The sequence below is a fragment of the Python bivittatus genome, unplaced genomic scaffold, assembly GCF_059951505.1.
Source record: "Python bivittatus isolate LINGU-HERP-01145 unplaced genomic scaffold, Pbiv_v1 ctg000850_np1212, whole genome shotgun sequence".
Taxonomy (NCBI): Eukaryota; Metazoa; Chordata; class Lepidosauria; order Squamata; family Pythonidae; genus Python; species Python bivittatus.
Genome location: NW_028277112.1, coordinates 47,692,940 through 47,711,568, shown reverse-complemented (window position 1 = coordinate 47,711,568; position 18,629 = coordinate 47,692,940). Strand labels below are relative to the sequence as shown.

The 18,629-nt window shown below is 35.7% G+C and overlaps 1 protein-coding gene across 9 annotated transcripts in view; it reads left to right on the top strand.

Moving 5' to 3' along the window:
• Positions 1-18,629, top strand: part of NFIB (nuclear factor I B) — a 346,323-nt gene that overhangs the window by 113,181 nt on the left and 214,513 nt on the right. For 6 of the 9 annotated variants that reach the window (XM_088130118.1, XM_088130117.1, XM_088130122.1 and 3 more), the window contains exon 2: positions 9,724-10,255. In XM_088130118.1, coding sequence (XP_087986244.1) covers positions 9,724-10,255 — 532 coding nt within the window. Of the gene's footprint in view, positions 1-3,274; positions 4,094-9,723; positions 10,256-18,629 lie in introns of those variants that run through there. The other 3 variants (XM_088130120.1, XM_088130119.1, XM_088130124.1) reach the window with 2 other exon arrangements.

Genomic DNA, 18,629 nt, shown 5'->3' with positions numbered 1-18,629 from the left:
TCCTCACACACATCGTTGTACATCATTCCCGAATCAAAGACTGGAAATGAAGGCCCACTGCTTGAAAAATACCAGCCAAAGTTCATGACAGAAATTATATTTTGGCCTACAGTCACACTTATAGATTGTGATTCTAAATATATTCATATGAAAATAAATCTGAAATTAGTTGATTTTATTTCCAAATAAAAGTGAAAAGGATTGAAAATTTATAGGATTGAAATGCTATAAGTGCATAGGAAAAATGCATCTCATTCTCACGTATTTTCATTTAAAATGTATCTGTTGGAATTATTATTTGTGATACAGCAGATTAAATGCAGGTTATTAAAACTGCAGCTTTGTATCATTTTTTTAAAAAAAATTGCATAATTTTATATATAGTATTAGCTCTTGTGATCTCAGGTTTCACTGAGGAGGTCATATATGATAAGCTGTGGTTTGCTTAACCATGGTTTATTCAGTAACCCATAATTTGTAGGTTCAAACTACATGAAGCCATAAATTATAGTTATAAACCAGTATGGTTTGTATTACATGGTTGAATACTCCTAGTATGTTGAGCCCAAACCAACCTAACCAGCCTATGGTTTAATGGATTATGTAAACCCAGGCACAATGCAATTCATTTGGCTTTGTCTTAGCATGTTGTATGAATCCAGCCACTCATGGTTATGGCTTAGTGTGCTGTCCAAGCCCAGCTAAATGTGGTTTTCTTTTCCTAAAAAAAACCCCAGTTAAATAAACAATGCCTTATTGTGAGGCGTGCACTGGTATTAGTTCTTAATTTGCTTTTTCTTCTTCCTCTATTTATGGCTTTCTAGCTTATAAGCATAGCCCAGTTGCTTGCAGAACATTTCTGTAGTTTCTGAATTAAAAGGAAAATGGATGGAGACTATTGGCTTCACCTGATGCCCAACATAATGTCTCATGCAAGTGTAAAGCAATTGAAATAAAGAATTTTGTGCAAGAAATTTAGTGAAGATACACTGATAATTCACAGGACACAAGGAAAATAGGCTCACAGCATTTTAAAAGTGGCTTTGAAAGTTGTGGATAATCCTGAAATAACTTACTTCTTGTACTACTATATTCAGTTTTGTTTCTGTATCATTCCTTTAATAGGGAGAAAGAATGTAATTTATGTCCTCCCCCCAGCTTAGAATTTCACCTACATTAAGGTGGGCTGCTTTTGAAGGCTTAATAGGTTGGACTTCGCTACTTGCTTTGACATTACCTGCTTTGTCTGAGCCCCCCTTCACTTCCTCCGCCTGCCTTCAGTTTGTAAATTTATGAGAATTGCAGCTGGTCGCCTTGGCAAGTTACCCTCATTAAGAGCCCCCTTTGAGAACAGGCTGTGTTTGAATATTCCCCTAATGAGGACAGGACGGGGTTAAAAAGTGACCATTTCATGGTTGACTTGAACCTGCCTCCCGTCGATGTTTCGTGGTGAAATGCCTGACCCGGAGAAATCCACTTTGCAAACGCGAAAGTCAGCTGGCCCCTTCCAAATAGTTCACACGATGGGGAGGGAAAAGGGGCTGAAGGAGGACGCTCCAGGGACCAGCTTACCTGAGGCAGGCAAGTGCTGGTTGTGGAGGGAGCTTGTCTTGGGCAATCTCCTTCCCTCAGGCTCGGGGCGTTTTCCCATCGCCGGGCGGGGCGGGGGCGAGACGGAAGAGTTACACAACGCCTTTGGGCTGTAGCTTCGAAGCCCTCCGTCTACAAGGACTTTGCTGGAAGGGCTCCGGGTTTGCTTTGCCTGGGCGTTCCTCGGATCAAAGTCCGCAGGTGTCAAGGCGGTGCAGAAAATCTTGGTATTTTTTTTCCTGAGCCCATATGGCCTTATGAAACTGTAGCGTAGGTGTAGTTGAAGATGAAAGGCCCGTGGACACCCTGGTCATGCAATACTCCTGGACTTGGTGCTCCCCTCTGCTTGCATTGCTTTTGGCCACTTTGCTGTTCAAAGCTGAGGAGACTTTGCGCTGCTCCGCCTGATAGTCCGACGAAGCAACCTTAAGCAGCGTTCAGGGGCAATTTTGGAATTCATGAAATGTATGCGTTGTGGAGAACTTTTCCTAGTCTTGAGTCCACTTTTAATCAAATGCACAAATGGTTAGGCACAGCTTGCAAGTTTATATACACACATGGGTGCAAAGGGAAAAGAGGAATGTTCTTAAAACTGACTTCCCGCCTTAGGGCGAGTGTGAGAACGTCGTTAGTGCGTGTGTGTTTTAATATGTGCATTCTTGGAAAAAAAAAAACCCGCGGGCGCGAACTTCTTCTTGGCACGAGCTGGTGGGTGAGATTGAAAGCAGACTAGCGTATTGCTACAGCAGCGGGCTTTTTGTTTTTTCGCCTCCCTCAGGGGAACCGCCACCCATTCCCTCATCGCACCCTGATGGAAAACGCTTGCCCGAAGCAGACCCCCAAAATCATACATGAGCAGGAGTAAACGTCTCGGGCGGGGATGGAGGCCACATGGAAGAGGTTCCCTGCGAGCATGGCGCCTTTCCACCGTGGGGTCTGCAAAGAGCATGCTGGCTTTCACTTGTAAGGGTGGGGTGAGGAAGAGATCTGAGCGAGTCTTCAGTTCAGTGACCTTGCTCCACATGTAGGCGACAGGGTCGCGGGTTTCCAGACGCTGCCTATGCTGCAAACGTATGCAGAGGAAGAGCCGCCAACGCGCATTTCCTTCCCCCTCCAATTCCTGTTGTCTAATAGTAGCGAAGAGGCAAAGTTTCCCGCTTTGTAGCCCCCTCCCCTTGAACGGCGATATTCAGGGTCTGCAGAGAGACTGGGTTGGGGTTTCTGTCGCCCCACCCTTTGTCAGTCTCCCCCCCCTTCTGTGAAGGAATTTTCCATCGGGCGGTGTTGCTCCGTTCTTTTCGCTCTCCCAGAACTTGAGCTACAATAGTGATCCCCGGTTCCCCCAAACGGACCCGCTTTCCTGTCCCCTCTCGAAGGGGAAGGAAAGTGAGAATGTGTGCGTAAAGCAGGCACGTTTGTAAAATGTGCGGCCAAGCTCTAGTACAGTACGGCGGTGATTAAAGAGGAAAGGAGGGGGCTCGGGGAGGGAAGGAATGCGTTTGCAGCAGCGGCGGGGGGAGGGATATATGCGTTGGTTGTGTAATTAAATAATAAACCGAAATCCTGAAGTCGTGTTTGGGGAAAAAGCTACAACGAAGGGCCAGAGAAATGCTCGGTAAAATACCCTCCCCCCACTGAACTTCCAGGTCTTGCAGAAACCAGTACATGAAGAAAGGGGAAAGAGTGTAAGGGAGGAGGAGGAGGGGAAACAAGAGATTGATCGTTTTGAATTTTCAAGAGATCATTTTTATTACAGTGGGCGTTTGAAAAGCAGGCTCTGAACATTATCCACAGAGAAAGGGGGTGGAGAGACAGAGAGGCACAGGCTGCTGCGAGAGAAGCCTAGCGATTGCGCGCTGCTGCGAACTGTTTTCGCAGCCTTGGGGAACGCGCGCGCACACTCCCTGGTTGGCGCTCTACTGCACAGGGCTGTTGCAAAGTTTCGCCTGCCATCATACACCAGGATTTTCCTGCTTCGCCGCTGCAACCTTGAACTTTGGCAACGTGGTTGATAGTACCGTGGTGTATCCCGCTAGCAGCTTTTCCAAAGCGCTTGGAAATCCGGGAGAAAGGAAAAAAGCAACGCGAGGAAGGAAAAATATCCCGACCCCCCCCTTAACTCCCTGCATTCCATTCAACCCCCACCCCCCACTCCCAATTCCGCCTCCTTCTGTCCCAATTCACCAGCAGCCACTGCAAGCAGCAGCAAGAGTGAACCGCCGCCGAGAACAAGAGGGTTAAAAGTGTAGATTGGATTTCACCCCGGGAAATCTAGCGCTCGGAGTGAACTTGAATCTCTGGCTATTTAAGGAGGACTGGGGCTGGTTGCGAAGTTGTGGCGATTCAAGGCAGAGCTTGCTCCTGATCCATCTTTTCCTTTTGGAAGCGTTAGATGATTGTAAAATGAATAGATGAAACCGTTGCGCTTTTGATACTTTTCCTCTCGGCAGAAGTGCTATCTTAGAGCGAAGTCATGATGTATTCTCCCATCTGTCTCACTCAGGTATAGCCGCCTTTTCTTTTCCATTATTTTTTTTTTAAACGGGGGAACTAAACTTGTATTCGAGTTGCGCTGGGTACCTTTGGTAGAACTATTCAAAGGAATACTCGTTCCATCCTTGGTCTTTATGGGGGGAAAAAGCTAAAAATATATGTACCTGTTGTATAAACCTATTCGAAGGTGTGCGTGGGGGATAAGGAGGAAATAATACAAATATTTCAGAATGCCAGTGACAAACGAGTATTATTAAATTACTGTTGCAGGAAAAAAGTGATTAAAACTAGAACCAGCAACAACGTCGGGTGGATTCACGTGAATTCGCCAACAAAATAATGATCCGTTTTGCAGCCTATATTTAGCCTGAAAAAGGAAAGTGTTCCTTTATTTTTAATTAAGCAGTGGCTGGTAACATAATACCATTCCGTGCTGAATTAATCATATATACTTGAGGTTGGTTTGAGAAAAGGTGACTGAGCAGAAGGTTTTATTTGATTATCCAATACATTTTTTCTTGATAAATTCCGGTACTTGAAAGTTTTTAAAGTCAACACCCAAGGTCATAAGGAAAACTGAACCTTTCCTGCTATATTAAGCCTGCAGACATTTCTGTCCTTTCAAAACTGAGTAATTTTCTACACTACATATACATGCTTTTACTTTGAAGAACATTTAGACAAACCATGCATTTATTTAACAGGCCATAGTTTCCATTCCCATAATATAGTTAGAATTTCAACACATGGTGAGATTGGAGTAAAGATTTGGTGTCACAGAAGTTTCAGAAGTAAAAAAAAAAAAATGGAGTGCAGAGTCGGATCCAATATAAATTACAGCACAGAAGTGCCTTTGAGATGTTCGAGTGTCTGCAGCATGTGACATTTGTACCATTTTTCATTCATTAAACTGATGGAATATATTCCAGGTAGCATGTACAACTAAGTCAATAATGATCAGGTCTGGTTAAAATCTTAAAGTGCAATTTGAACACTTTAATGTATACTGATATAAGTAATACTGGTGGAAGAAATAGGGCTTTGTTATGTAATATTTTGGCTGGTATTATAATATGATCAAAATCATAAAGAATTTCTTTGACAATTGGAAACCATTGTAATTCTGTTGGACTTGAGCATTCACAGAATTATGAATGAAGATTTAAACAATGATAAGGATTATTCAGTGATTGGATACAGTCCTGTAGCTTTTTGGCTGACACGTTTTTATTGTTTATATTTTGTTTGGCATCAAAGTGTGATTAACTTAGGAATCTTTTCAGCAAGTAAATGGGAACTTTACTGATGCAAAACAGGTGTAAAAAATGTGAGGTATTTGGGAAATTATAAAAAGTCAGCATTTACACGCACATATTTTATATGTCTCTTGATCTATTGGTAGAGGCACAAACGTTGTAAAATTCAACATACTGTATTTTTTCTTTGTGTATAACATTTGATATTTAAGGGGACTTATACCAGCCATATTAAAAATATTTGCTAGTTTCATAGGACTTGCAAAACCATGCTTATTGCCCTAACATCATTGTATTTGGTTTTCAATGCTGATACCAGATAAAGGTTAAAATTTATCTTAAGCTTTAAATGTAAGATGCTTTAACTGTAACATAAGGTATAATCCATTGCTGTTTCTGGCCTAATGCCTCAGTTCATGTGGGTGTTTTAGAATAGGATGTTTGTGTCTGGATGTATTAAAGGGAAGTATTAAAATTTTCCATGGATGTTATTAAGCAACTTTTATCAATTCCTTATTTACCATAAGCATACTATTAAATGTCACTTTGTCTTTTCCAAAGCAAAATAAATTATTTGGGTGTGATTTGCATGCAGTCTGAAAGTCTGAAACAATTTTACGGCAAACTTAGTATCGATTAATTTAAGATAAGTCAAGTGGTTCAACAAAACGCCCACTAATTTTGAAATGAAATGTGCACTGTTTTTCCTGAATGATTTTTAAATTGCTTTTTTATTTACTTTGTGAATTTGTAATTCACATGCTTTAAGAATGAATGACATATTACTGTAAGTTGGGACAAAATCCAGCCTATCCCAAGTTTTGAATACGTATCCATTGCCCCATGTTTGTACAACAGTTAGGTTTATGGTGAGTATAATATTGTAGTACTTTATAATATATTCCTAGAAATCTTAGAAACTAGAATAAAAGGAATACTTGACTGGCCAAAATACTGTATAGAACATGCATTTGATAAATTTTTTTTAAAGAATCTATATAAAAATAGTTGGATGTTAAGAACTGTTACTTTATCATAAGGTTGTGATTAACTTGGAGTCAAATTAAGTTGCATTGAAATCAATAGGATATAAGAATAAATGAGGTATCGATAGACATTTTATATCTTAGAAACCTAAACTGGTCAAGTAGAATGGAGAATTAGCTGAACACTTCTTTTGTGCAATTAATATAAACTTAGTTTTAACATCCATAGATAGCTGCCTATATTTGTTAGTATTCACAGCTGAAGAGTCTTTTTCATAGTTTAATTTTATGAGTAGTTCAGTAAATACAGATTTACTGTATTTATTTCTAAGCTAGAATTGCTAAATTGAACATTAAGCCTAACAGTGTGCATAGCTCTGGATATATTTTTGCAGTGTTATCTTTTTTTGTGGAATAGTTTTCTGAATTCATGTAACAAACTAATGGGAAAGTAAGATAGATATGGGAAATAATTTTCCATTTTTTTTTCTGGAGAAAATATTTAGTTTCTTTATATATAAGGGGAAGGGAAATACATGAAAACATTGTGGAAATTGACCATGGTTGTGGATCCATCAGCATTGTGGTTAAAATAGCTGAAAAGCTTGATATATCTGTTACAAAGTTTGCTGTTTGTTTTTAACTACAGTATATGCAAATGCCGTACACAACTTTTTCCTTGTATTGTGTTTCTTTCAAAAGATCAGATTCAATAGTGGGTGTATGAGCATTTTTAAAGATAATCTATGTGATATAAGTTCCACTTAAGAAACAATTTTTACTTGAACAATGTTTTAGGTTGTTACAGTAGTTGAGATGTATATCAGTGACTGTAGTATCACTTAAATGTGAATTTTATGTCAAGATCTGTTATTTAATGTATGGCTTTTAAAAACATGAATGTTCTTTTTTATCTGATAATTTGGAGTTTTCAGTTCCATTTTTATAGCAGTAAATATATTGTAGAAGCCATATATGTAAAATTGAGAATTTATGATTGGTATGTTGTGTCATTTTAAAAATACAAAATAAGTAGCAATAGTAATCATAGATACTACGCATTTATCCTGTTGCATTCAGGTGAGTTTATATTTGTCTAAATGTGATGAGTAAAGTAACATTAAAATAAAAACTAAGTTTTTTGTTAAAATGCCAAATACCATGACCTGAATTATCAATATCACAGGATCTTTGATGGCAATTTATGGGGCTAAATATATTGTAAAATAATTTTTAGACAGTACTGGACATAGTTTCAAACCATTCAATTTCTGGGCTTTTAATAACTTCTTATTTACTTTTGTACTTCTAACTTACATTGTATTATTAAAATACACATTTTTAATAATAATTTTATAGAAGCCAATTTCTGAGAAAAACTGTAGTAATAAAAAAAATGGCACCAGAGTGCACCGAGATAGGGAAGTCTTATCGTGGGCTGTGGTTGCTCTGAGCTGTGCTCTCTTCCCACACAAAGAGCAGATTGTGGTTTAACTCTTTCCTTCATGTAGTTTGTGCCCTTAAAGTAACAGAAATCTTAAAATCTCTGTATAGAATTGCTTGCCACTTTAGTAATTGCCCGATACTTCATTTTATTTTGTAATGCAATTATTTTTATTCCTTATATTTCTATTTTAGTTTGATTAGTTTTTGCCCTGTAAAGGAAAGAGGTGTATATAAAACCAAAGTTGAAATAACACTGCAGGTCTTAATACAGGGCCTTGAAGTAAGTCTACAAAGTCTTAATATAACGTCTTGCTATTTTTACCTATAAAAATGCAGGATTTAGTATAAAGAACATTCAGTAATCAGTGTAAATGTTTGCATGAACTTTTGTTAAGTATTAGTTGCTTGTACGAACTGTTTCATAAATCTATAAATGTATTTTGAATTGAATAAATACATTTAAAGTTCTTAATCTCAAATATATATTTTAATACAATTCTTAAAATCAGTGACATTTGCTTTCCAGTTAAGGGTTTTAGTATTAATACATATGTTCAGTTTGCTTGAAAAGTACAATTTAATATCAGGTCTAATTTTAGTATCAATACAATATTTTACTGTATTGTGACTCAAATTCAATTTGAATGAACTAATATGGTCTAAGAAAAATAATAGGTCAAACATGAATAGGTAACATTGCCCTTTTGCCACAATTTTCTTTAAAAATCTTAATATGATAGGCACTAGGTCTATAGAAATACTTTTGCTTAGAAGCTAATTATATACTGTATGTGACAAAGATGGAAATTGGAACACGTAAGATACACCTTAAGATAGGTACCTCTTATTAATCAAAATAATGTAATTGCTAATACCTACAGCCAAAGTTTAGTCAGTTAAAACAAATAATAAAATGTAGAAAATCTATATGAATCTGTAGGTAAAACCTGTAAGAGGAAGAGTTCTTCATGTCTAATACATCTGTGTGTATTTCAGAAAAACAAGTTTATCCAATGCAGTATTAATGTTACCCTGCCACAGAGCGTTGAATGACAAAAAAGGGAAAGTTTATTTCAAATTATCCTTTTTTCTTTGTGTACCTTAGAGTTTTTGGGTTTTTTTCTGGAGTGGGGTCAAAGAATTAGTACCTACTTGAGAACCATTAATAGGTAATTAACTTTGTGAGGCTTTGTACCCCACAGTGGAATGAAACAAATCTGTTCCATGTAAATTTCAGTTTTTTTAAAAAATGGTAAAGTTAAGCAGGGAAACATGGGCAGCTGGGGAACACTACAAGACACTCCAATTTTATTGGGATGGTGTAATTCCTTTGGCCTTTCTTGCATTCTTTCTTGATTTCTGTGGTTATTCCTGCTAGAATAATGCTGTTTTATGATTGGAATGTTGGGTGATTGATAAGGGAATGGGATCGTATTTCATTGTTCATGGTCTTTGTGTTGTCATCAGTCTTTTGCTGAGAGCAAGTTCCAGAAGCGGGAACTACATAGCACAACATTTAATACGTATAACATAGTGTTTCTGAATCATACAGAAGAGGAATGATTTGTATTATTAACTTTACATTTACAATATTCCTGCTCATTTGTCTTAAAATTTGCAGCACAAATCTTTGTTAAATTCGTAGTGTTTGGTGAACCAATAAATCACAGAACATTTTGTTTTATTTTAAACTCATATAATTGTATGTCAATCTGGAGCCACGTCCAAGGAATTGGTGTAATATTAAATGTTAATGAGCTTCAATAAGTGAAATACAGGCATAAATTTTTAGAATACGTATGCATCTTTTCTGGGTATTGTAAATGCTGCTAAAAAATGCTTAAAACTTGCATTTTATTCATATTTTTCTAGAAATAATTGTCCTTGACTGTACAAATGAAACTGGTCCCTCAATTTTTCTTTTTTCTTTTTTGTTTTGTTTGTACCAACAGGATGAATTTCACCCATTCATTGAGGCACTTCTTCCACATGTCCGTGCAATTGCCTACACTTGGTTCAACCTTCAGGCTCGAAAACGCAAGTACTTTAAAAAACATGAAAAGCGAATGTCAAAAGATGAAGAAAGAGCAGTCAAGGATGAGTTACTTAGTGAAAAGCCAGAAATTAAACAGAAGTGGGCATCCAGGCTTCTCGCCAAATTGCGCAAAGATATCCGCCAAGAATATCGAGAGGATTTTGTGCTTACTGTTACTGGGAAGAAGCACCCATGCTGTGTATTATCCAATCCTGACCAGAAGGGCAAGATTAGGAGAATCGACTGCCTTAGACAAGCAGACAAAGTCTGGCGCCTGGATCTAGTTATGGTGATCCTTTTTAAAGGTATCCCCCTGGAAAGTACGGATGGAGAACGGCTCATGAAATCCCCCCATTGCACAAATCCAGCACTTTGCGTTCAGCCGCATCACATAACAGTATCAGTCAAGGAGCTTGATTTGTTTCTGGCATACTATGTACAGGATCAAGGTAGGGCCTTTTTAAATATATATATATATATTTATACACATGCATGAATATGCCAAACCTTTTTATTTTTTAAAAAAGCTGTAAACATTTCATATATTTGCATAGATATGGATATGTGCTTGCTAATGTACCCATTAGGTGCAGGAGTACCCAAAATGCATATTAACATTTGTTATAAAGGAGAGTTGAAAATACTAGGAATGGTTTGTGTGTGTGTTACAGAGGAAATTGTATTCATAGCATACATGTTCATAACAACTGTATCATCTGTTTTATTTATAGCTGTTTATTTGCCCATTATGTTCTCTATTCATTTTGAAAATAAAACTCTTAAATATTATAAAAGACTGGTGAAAAAACAAGAAATGGCATATAATCTGGATTATTGTTATGCGGTAAACATAAATAGGTTATATAGTTGCCTTATCAGTGTTCACAGTGTGGCATTTCTCCAAACTTTGAACTAAATAACTTCTATAATAAGATACACATTTTAAAACATTGCTTAAATAAGTTTACTTCAAGTTACATTACAACGTAGTGAAAAACTTCTGTAGTTAACATTAGGGTCGTTTGTGTGCTTAGATAATTTGTATTCAGTGATGATGTTTGATCTAATGTAGAACTTCTTCTGTTTTTCTTTGTACATTTTTTTAGATTAAAGCCTCTGACGTAGTAGATTGTTTCTAGAATCATATAATACGTCTAAGTTAGGAGTAAACTTTTATCATTCAGTGTTTGCAGATAGGAGCTTTTTACATAAATTGGCCTGGTACTGGAAACTACGAAAAGAAAGGTGGATGGGAAATGTTAATACAAACATAAAGTAAAATTATTTTTCATATTTCTGGTGATGTTACCAAAAGACTTGGCTTAGTATTCTTAGTGTTGATTTTGTATAATTCAGTCTGTTATTGTCATTGCTAACTTTGAACTTTATATACAGTTACTGTATAGTAGCTTTACCTTGAAAAACAGACATTAAAGGGAAATAAAAACTTGTCCTATTTTTCAACAATGAGGACAGTTATAAAATACAGGCTGCATTCCAGTTCAGAGCAAGTGAATACTGTTTATGTTTCATTGGTTTCAATGTGAGTTAATTTTTATGCTTTGCTGTGGTATGCATTTGAAAACTCTTGTAATCCAAGTCTACAATCCTGTGAATGAGATTGAAGGAGAGCTTCACTTAACTCAGTGAGACCTCTAGGACTATTTGAATTTAAATGTACTGCAAATTAATCTTGGAGGAAGAACAATTTGTAGTGAAAACTTCAATCTAATCATATGAACTATGTATCTCCTTTACCTCAAAGAATATTTAAAAATGTAATGTTCAGTAACTAAAACAAGTTTTAAATATAGTTAATCTAGTCATGTTAAACTATATGTGAAATTGTATGTTAAGTATAGTTAGTGAATTGATGATGGAATATTTCACTTGGTTGCGCATTATCTCCATTAGGAAGTGACCTGTAGCTGAAAATAACATTGAAGCAGCATTTTATATCTGTCCATATGTATTTCTTCAGATGCTGTGTTTGCTTGCATTGAGAGAATGATAGGGGTAAAAGGAAATACTGGTGATATCAGATTGATACCATAGATTGTGTATGAATTGTCAAAATAACTTATGTAAATGTTTGCTAAGACTGCTTGCACTTTTCCAATATTCTTTCAATTAGTGACATTTGTGGATGAAAAGTTGGTATCTCTCTTTGTATTAGATCAGCTATAGAAGGTCACTGTCACAAATAATATATTTAGTTAACAATCTGCTAAAGGCTTTTCTAGAAGCTTGCTAAAAGTTATTGTTTTTGTAGTAGAAATACATTCTTAGCCGTTTTCCTTTGTATAGAAAAAGATTCTAGGTTTGAATTATTCTCAGAATAGCTTACTCTTAATCCTTTGGCAGGCAGGGAATGAAGGCTAGCTAAGTTTGCAGAAAGTATATACATATCAAACTAATTATCTTTTTTAAAGAGTTGGTTTTCTAACTAAGCATATGAAGATTTCTTTGATAATGTTTCGTCAGTTAGCGGGCAGGAAGATGAGAAAAGTTCGTGGACAGAGTTGAAAAAGGATAAAATTCTTGAATGAATGAAAGAATAAAATAGAGCTATATTGAAGCATTGGCAAAAACATGAGGAAGAATAGTTTGAGAGCCAGTAATGGTTGCCAGTGGCACCAAGATTGGCATTGGACCTTCTTTGTTTAGCCTAGAATGCCTGTGATTTGTTGTTTGGTATCCGCATTGCAGAGCAGAGCAATGTTACAATATATTGAGAATTTCTTGATCTAGAAATATCACTCATTTTTATGATTTGATGGAGAGGATTCTTTCGGTTTTTCCAAATCTGCATTGAAGGAAGAAATATAGACCAGTCTGCCAAGTTATATTGACTATATTTAGCTATTTTTCGTAAAAAAAAAAAAAAAAAATGCCCCTCTCTCTTTTGCCATCGTTTTGGTTTTTTTTCAGAATTCCTATCTTAAAATTTCAAAACATGAGAGAAATAAATTGTTATTTGATGTTGATTCCTTTTGCTAGCTGGGAGCAGAAGATAGGCTTAAAATAATTTGTGGTCTACAGGTGTTCAGATGAAGCAGGAAGCCCATTTTAAAAACATTTATTTAAATATTACATGTTTTAGTTAAATTCATTTCAAAATTAAAAATTAGGATTACAATATCTTGCTTAACTGAAACAGGATATATTTATTAGTTTCTTTCATTTGGTACAGGCTGTGTTTCAGTCTATAAAATCAGTTGGTAATATTTGATTCAATCAGTACAGCTCTTATGCTCTGTTCTGTTTCTACAAGAACCGCCATTTTGTTTGTCAAGTGCCAGCAGAGTGGGGGAGGAAAAGCAGACAATGTGCTTGATGCCAATAATGGTTGCCAGTGGCACCGAGGTTGGCATCAAACCCTCTTTGTCTAGTTTCTGAATGCCTTTGATTCGTTGGTTGGCATCTGCATTGCAGTGGGCACATTGGAAAGTTTTTTGACAATCACTGAATGAAAGCTGTTGTATTTATTTGCTGCAGTAGAACTTCAGATAAAAGAAATCCTTCCTCTAATAGATAACTTTTTTTTTAGTTCCACAGCAGCACATTTTTAAAGTTCCTCTTTTTTTATTGAAATAAACTATTTTTGGTGTGTATTTCTTTTCTAAATAATTTAATCCTCCTGGTGTCTGCTGTTCTTCTGAAGTTATAAAGAATTACATGTTTTTATTTTAGGCTGCCTAATGGGATATATTATGTGTACTTAAAATAATAATGTTAACACCAAGTGTTTCTAAGTCTTATTACATGTCATGCAGTTGCACCACGTTTCTTATTTCAATAATGTTACATAACTATTTCTGTTTTAGCACATTGATTAAATATTATATACTAGGACTCTGTAATGCTGCTTCCATTTATCAATCAAAGCTAGATAGAAATGTATTTTGTTTTCAGCGGAAAGATATGGTTCATCCTGGTTTGCTTTAGTTTGGGTGCACTTGGATTTCCAGATTGTAAAACCTCAATTATTTTTGCAAGTAACTGCGTGAGTTGGCTCCCAGGGCCACTGCACATGCTAAGGCACTGCTGCTGATGTTTCCTAGATAGTATTAATATTGTTTTCATGCTAACCTCCATTATTGTCTTAATTATTAGAGTAGCATTTTTGCCCAAAAAGCCATATGAAGGAAATCTGGCCTACATGAGCCCTGAATTGCCAAAGTGTGTCATGTCTGTAGAAAAAAAAGAGGGAACAGATCAGGTGACTGCTAGTTTGGGAAAATGATCTTAGGATAAGGAAAAACAGAAAACCTGATTATAAGAATGTAGCAAACATTTACATACCTCATTGAAAGTCCCAAATTTTCTTTGTTGGCATTTTATTCAAGTCACATACTTTCTACATTTGTAGCTTACCTTATTATACCTAGAATGTGTATTATGTTGGCGGAGTGGCAGTAGTTTACATAATGAGTATCATCTTTAGAGAATCTTACTAAGCATACACAAGTTGCAGCTGTGTTGCAATTCTGTATTAATTCATTGAGGACTAGGTCTTGGCTATTCTTCTCCCCCTCCCCCAACGTTAATGCAGTAATAGATATTAAGATAAAGATAGCGTATTTTTAAAGAGCTTTAAAAAGAGAAACTTAAGAAAAATACTTGACAACTAACTCACTGAGTTGTTATTTCGGTATATTTTATGGGTGTTATAAGTGTTATGTGTTTTATGTGTGTTATGTGACTATGTTGGCTGGTAAATAAGCGTAAATTGAATGAAAATTTTTAAGAGTTAAAATACTGTTGAAAACAACCATCTTGACGTGTCAATTTACCAGTCATAGAGGCTAAATTAAGGTATAAACTTATTGCTTTTATAAGCAAAATAGTACGATGTACTAGTACTTAAAACGTAATCTGCTACTGCCTACTAAAGCAGTTGCAATATTAACTAACTAAACTACCTTTTAACAGTGTATTGGCTATTTTAGAAATATTCGAATTAAGATTTAGAAAGTATAATGTTGTGATAATTTATTTTGCCCACAGTGAAAAAACAGTTTAAAAATTAGTATATTTGAAATAAACTGTGTAGTAATGTAAAAACAATGTTATATTATGGAACAATGTTATTCTTGATTTAGCATTACGTTTTCCTAATCTACTATAAAATAGATATGTTGTGCTTCACATGAGATATGAAGTGCATTTCTCTGTTCCTAAGGATGACTTCAGAGAATATGGATTATAGTCATTTGTTCATGCAGTTTTCTATGTAAAAATTAGTGTAATTATGTCAGTGATGGCAAGTCTCTGTAAAAGTTATTCATGTTGTTTATCAATAAAGTCAAAGTCCACAGATCTAGAAGTATGAGCACAGCCATTGTGGTTTATAAACCATATTGTAGCATATTGCGCGAACTCAGCCATTTTTGCTTATTGTACAGACCATGTTTAAAGTGATGTGTACAGCCAGCCATTGAAGATGTTTGCACAAAATGGCTGCTGCCAAACTTGAATGTACCTGGTGATTCATTGTTTCCCTTACGTGTAAAAATACTGTTTGTACTGATGTCATTCTTCAGTATTGTATTAAAATATTCATTATCATATATTCCAGCATAGTCCATCTTTCAGTAGGATTTGGCATAAAATTTGGTGTATTGAGCAAATGCATGTTTTTGTGTGTGTCGTGGAAATTTCTTAGTATTTGCAAAAAATCACAGCATTAGAGAGATTGGTGTTATATTTTATGTTTTTAAATTTATGTAATTTCTATTTTTAAATTTACTAGACTGTTTAAATGATATAATATGCTAGTTATAAAGTAATATCAATGATAATATTAAGGGTATTAATATATCAAGGGTAATATTGTTTGAAAGTTAGGTATGTGGGCTGAACATTTAATCTACTATTTCTTGAAACTATGAAAGCATTCCTACTGTCTTGCATGCCAAAATGAGCATGATTTTGTCTAGTCGTTTTAATGATTGCAGTAATTAGTTTCTGTTCTGGACAGGAAACTTTTTTTAAATTCAATCTTTTGAAGAAGTCCTTAATTTTATTTTGAAATGTAGGAGCTGAATTAATGGATTGGATCAGAGAAGAGTAAATGGAACCCAGTGTATGCAACATAGTTTTCAGCTATTACAATTCCCAGTTTAACTAGCACCATTTCTGAGGGTCTCTGGATTGTTTGGAATAATAAGGTGCATGGGGAGGGGGACCAACAGCAAGGCAGATTAGTTGAAAGAATGCTGCAGAACTAGCTTTAGCAAGCAGTAATGCCTTTCTGCTCCTATAAAAGGACTTCTAGAAACAAGTCTTATTGCCTCTTGTATTTTGGTAGGAAGACAAGTATGTAATATTTTGAATCAGTTAATTTAGTAAAAAAACTCTGCTTTCTAATATCCTGAGGTAAAATTAGAAGTAGATAATTACTAAAATCTTTATTTAAAGGAAAGGTTTTCAGAATAATTTCTGCTATACTATTGAACAAACTCCACTATGTAGAAATAAAAGCGGATATATAATTAGGTTAAAAGTTTTATTGGTAACTTGTGGATAAGTTAAAAGTTCAATTTCTGATAGTATCTTCTGGTAAGCATGTATCTTTAAAATAAACCTATATACCCTTATGACACGATCGTACAGAATTTTGATGAGGAAAAATCTTCCTGAGACACTATAGTTATTTTACTTGTGTGGGAAGGATCCAGATGGAAGTTTGTTCACCAACAGAGCAGTATTTATAAGCAGAACAATTTTCTCTTTTTATCTGTGTCCCTCAATCTGCTGTAACAAGTTGTGGGACACTCTAGTGTTAGTTTAAGAGTAGTCAGGAGGGAAAGGAGAAAATAGTTTGTTGCACAAGCAGAAGCTCATTCATGCAACATTAAATGTCAGTCAATAATAGATGGAGAACATTCTTAAATTAGCTTAATTTTATAAAACTTGAATACATTAAGCTTCAGTTAGATGATTGATATAATATTCATGTTTGGTAAATTTCACAAGTTTGTGCAAAGGATGGTACAAATCCAATTACTGGATGTATTTAGCACGTATGCAAGGTGTATAATTTGGCCTCGTGGATATAAGCTGTAAATGCGTATTTGTAATTAAAGAAAGGTTTTAAGGGTGCAAATAACAGCAGTTGCTAGAGCTAATAATTAAGGCATTAGAAAAGAAATGTAGCTGTTATTATTTTTGCTGTGATCCTGAGGAAAATGCATCTTCTAAAACTGGTACTGTTGGGATAGACTTCACAGTGTCATGGAGAGTTCCCTCTCACTAGAAGTAGTAAGTTCAGAGCAGGATTTTTCTTCAGGTTGCTAGCAGGGGAGAAAGGGGTTAAATTATTTTGCCATCTCTCTTCTGATTAATTAACACACATACTCACTTGTGGCTATGTACATTTTAAAAAAAACGTGCCGATTTAGCATTAGATACAGTTTGACCCTTAGTTTTGAATTTTCAGTGATTAAATAATGGTTGTGTCCTATATGGCCCTCCAGCTGTTGCTGGCCCACAACGCTCTAGCATTTTGGCCATATTGTTTGGGAGTGCTGGGGGTGAGGTATTGTAGCTGTGGAGGCCCACATGTTGTCATCTCCTGCATTATGCTATGGGGGCACACAGAATAATTCATGAGATGATAGAAATCTTAGCTGTTTTACATTGGAAAGATTGTTTATTCTATGTAGTAAAAATATCTATTAAGAAAATGTGACAATGATTAATTCTTTATCTAATAATTTGAGAAATGAAAAATATTGGCTATGACTTCCAAGGATGATGGGCTGCTTCACGCATTGCATGCTGGCAAACAAGACAGGGAGTCCTTGCCAATTTTGATTTGCTTGCATATGTATAATTCACACTTGTAAGAATTCCCCAAATGTATATCTAAGAAATGTATTAAATTAGTTTCAAATCATTGTGAAGAAAGTTCTTGATATTTGGGGGACGTTCCATCTCTTCCCTAGACCTTCTAAGAACATTTGCTAAGGATTCATAGAGCTCACCTTCATTGGTCTTCACCACATAAAGTGTTAAATAAAATGGAGGCACTGGATGAGTTGGGCTGTTTTACATAATGTCATGAATTCTTGTGTTCCTAATATTTAGCGGCTATTGTTTTAGGCTTATCTATTTTATAATTTCTAACTCTATTTAAGGAGTGACTTGGTAGAAGCCTTCCACCATTTAAAATAGTTGTCTGATGTTGCTAATGGGGGTTTAAATCCAACACATGATGCTTTGGGAAAGAATAACGTAGGTAAATCCATTTCGAATATGGTGAAGATTGAGCATGAAGTTAGAGCAGAGTTTATACAATCATATGCATCTCTATGTGTGTGAAGTTCAGCTTCTAGAATTCTTAGCAAAAACTATACTGTTTGGGGATTCTGGGAGTTAAAGTCCACAGGTCTGGAGGTCACTCAAGTTGGGGAAGACTGCTATAAGCACTTACGTAGGAGAAAGTTCCTAAGGCACTACCAATAGTAATTAAAGCGTATCTCCCAAAATGAGATATCTGAATAAATTACCTAGAATTGTGCTGCAAATCTAGCATTTTAAAAAGCTAAATACTTTTCTGTTTTATATATGGATATTGTTTTTGTTAATGTGGTAGGGAATAAAATGGGATGATTTTGGTTCAGTACTCTGAGATGTAAAAATGTGAAAACTACTCTTGGTAAGGGCAGTTTGCATTTTATTCTGCTGACGTCTGAGGTTTCTAGATGGATTACCTTAAATTTGTTATGCCATGTTAAAGGCCTTGTTTTATGAGGCCAGTCTCAGTTACTGGCCTCAGTGTCAGGAACCCTGCTATGTGATGCAACATGTCTTGTT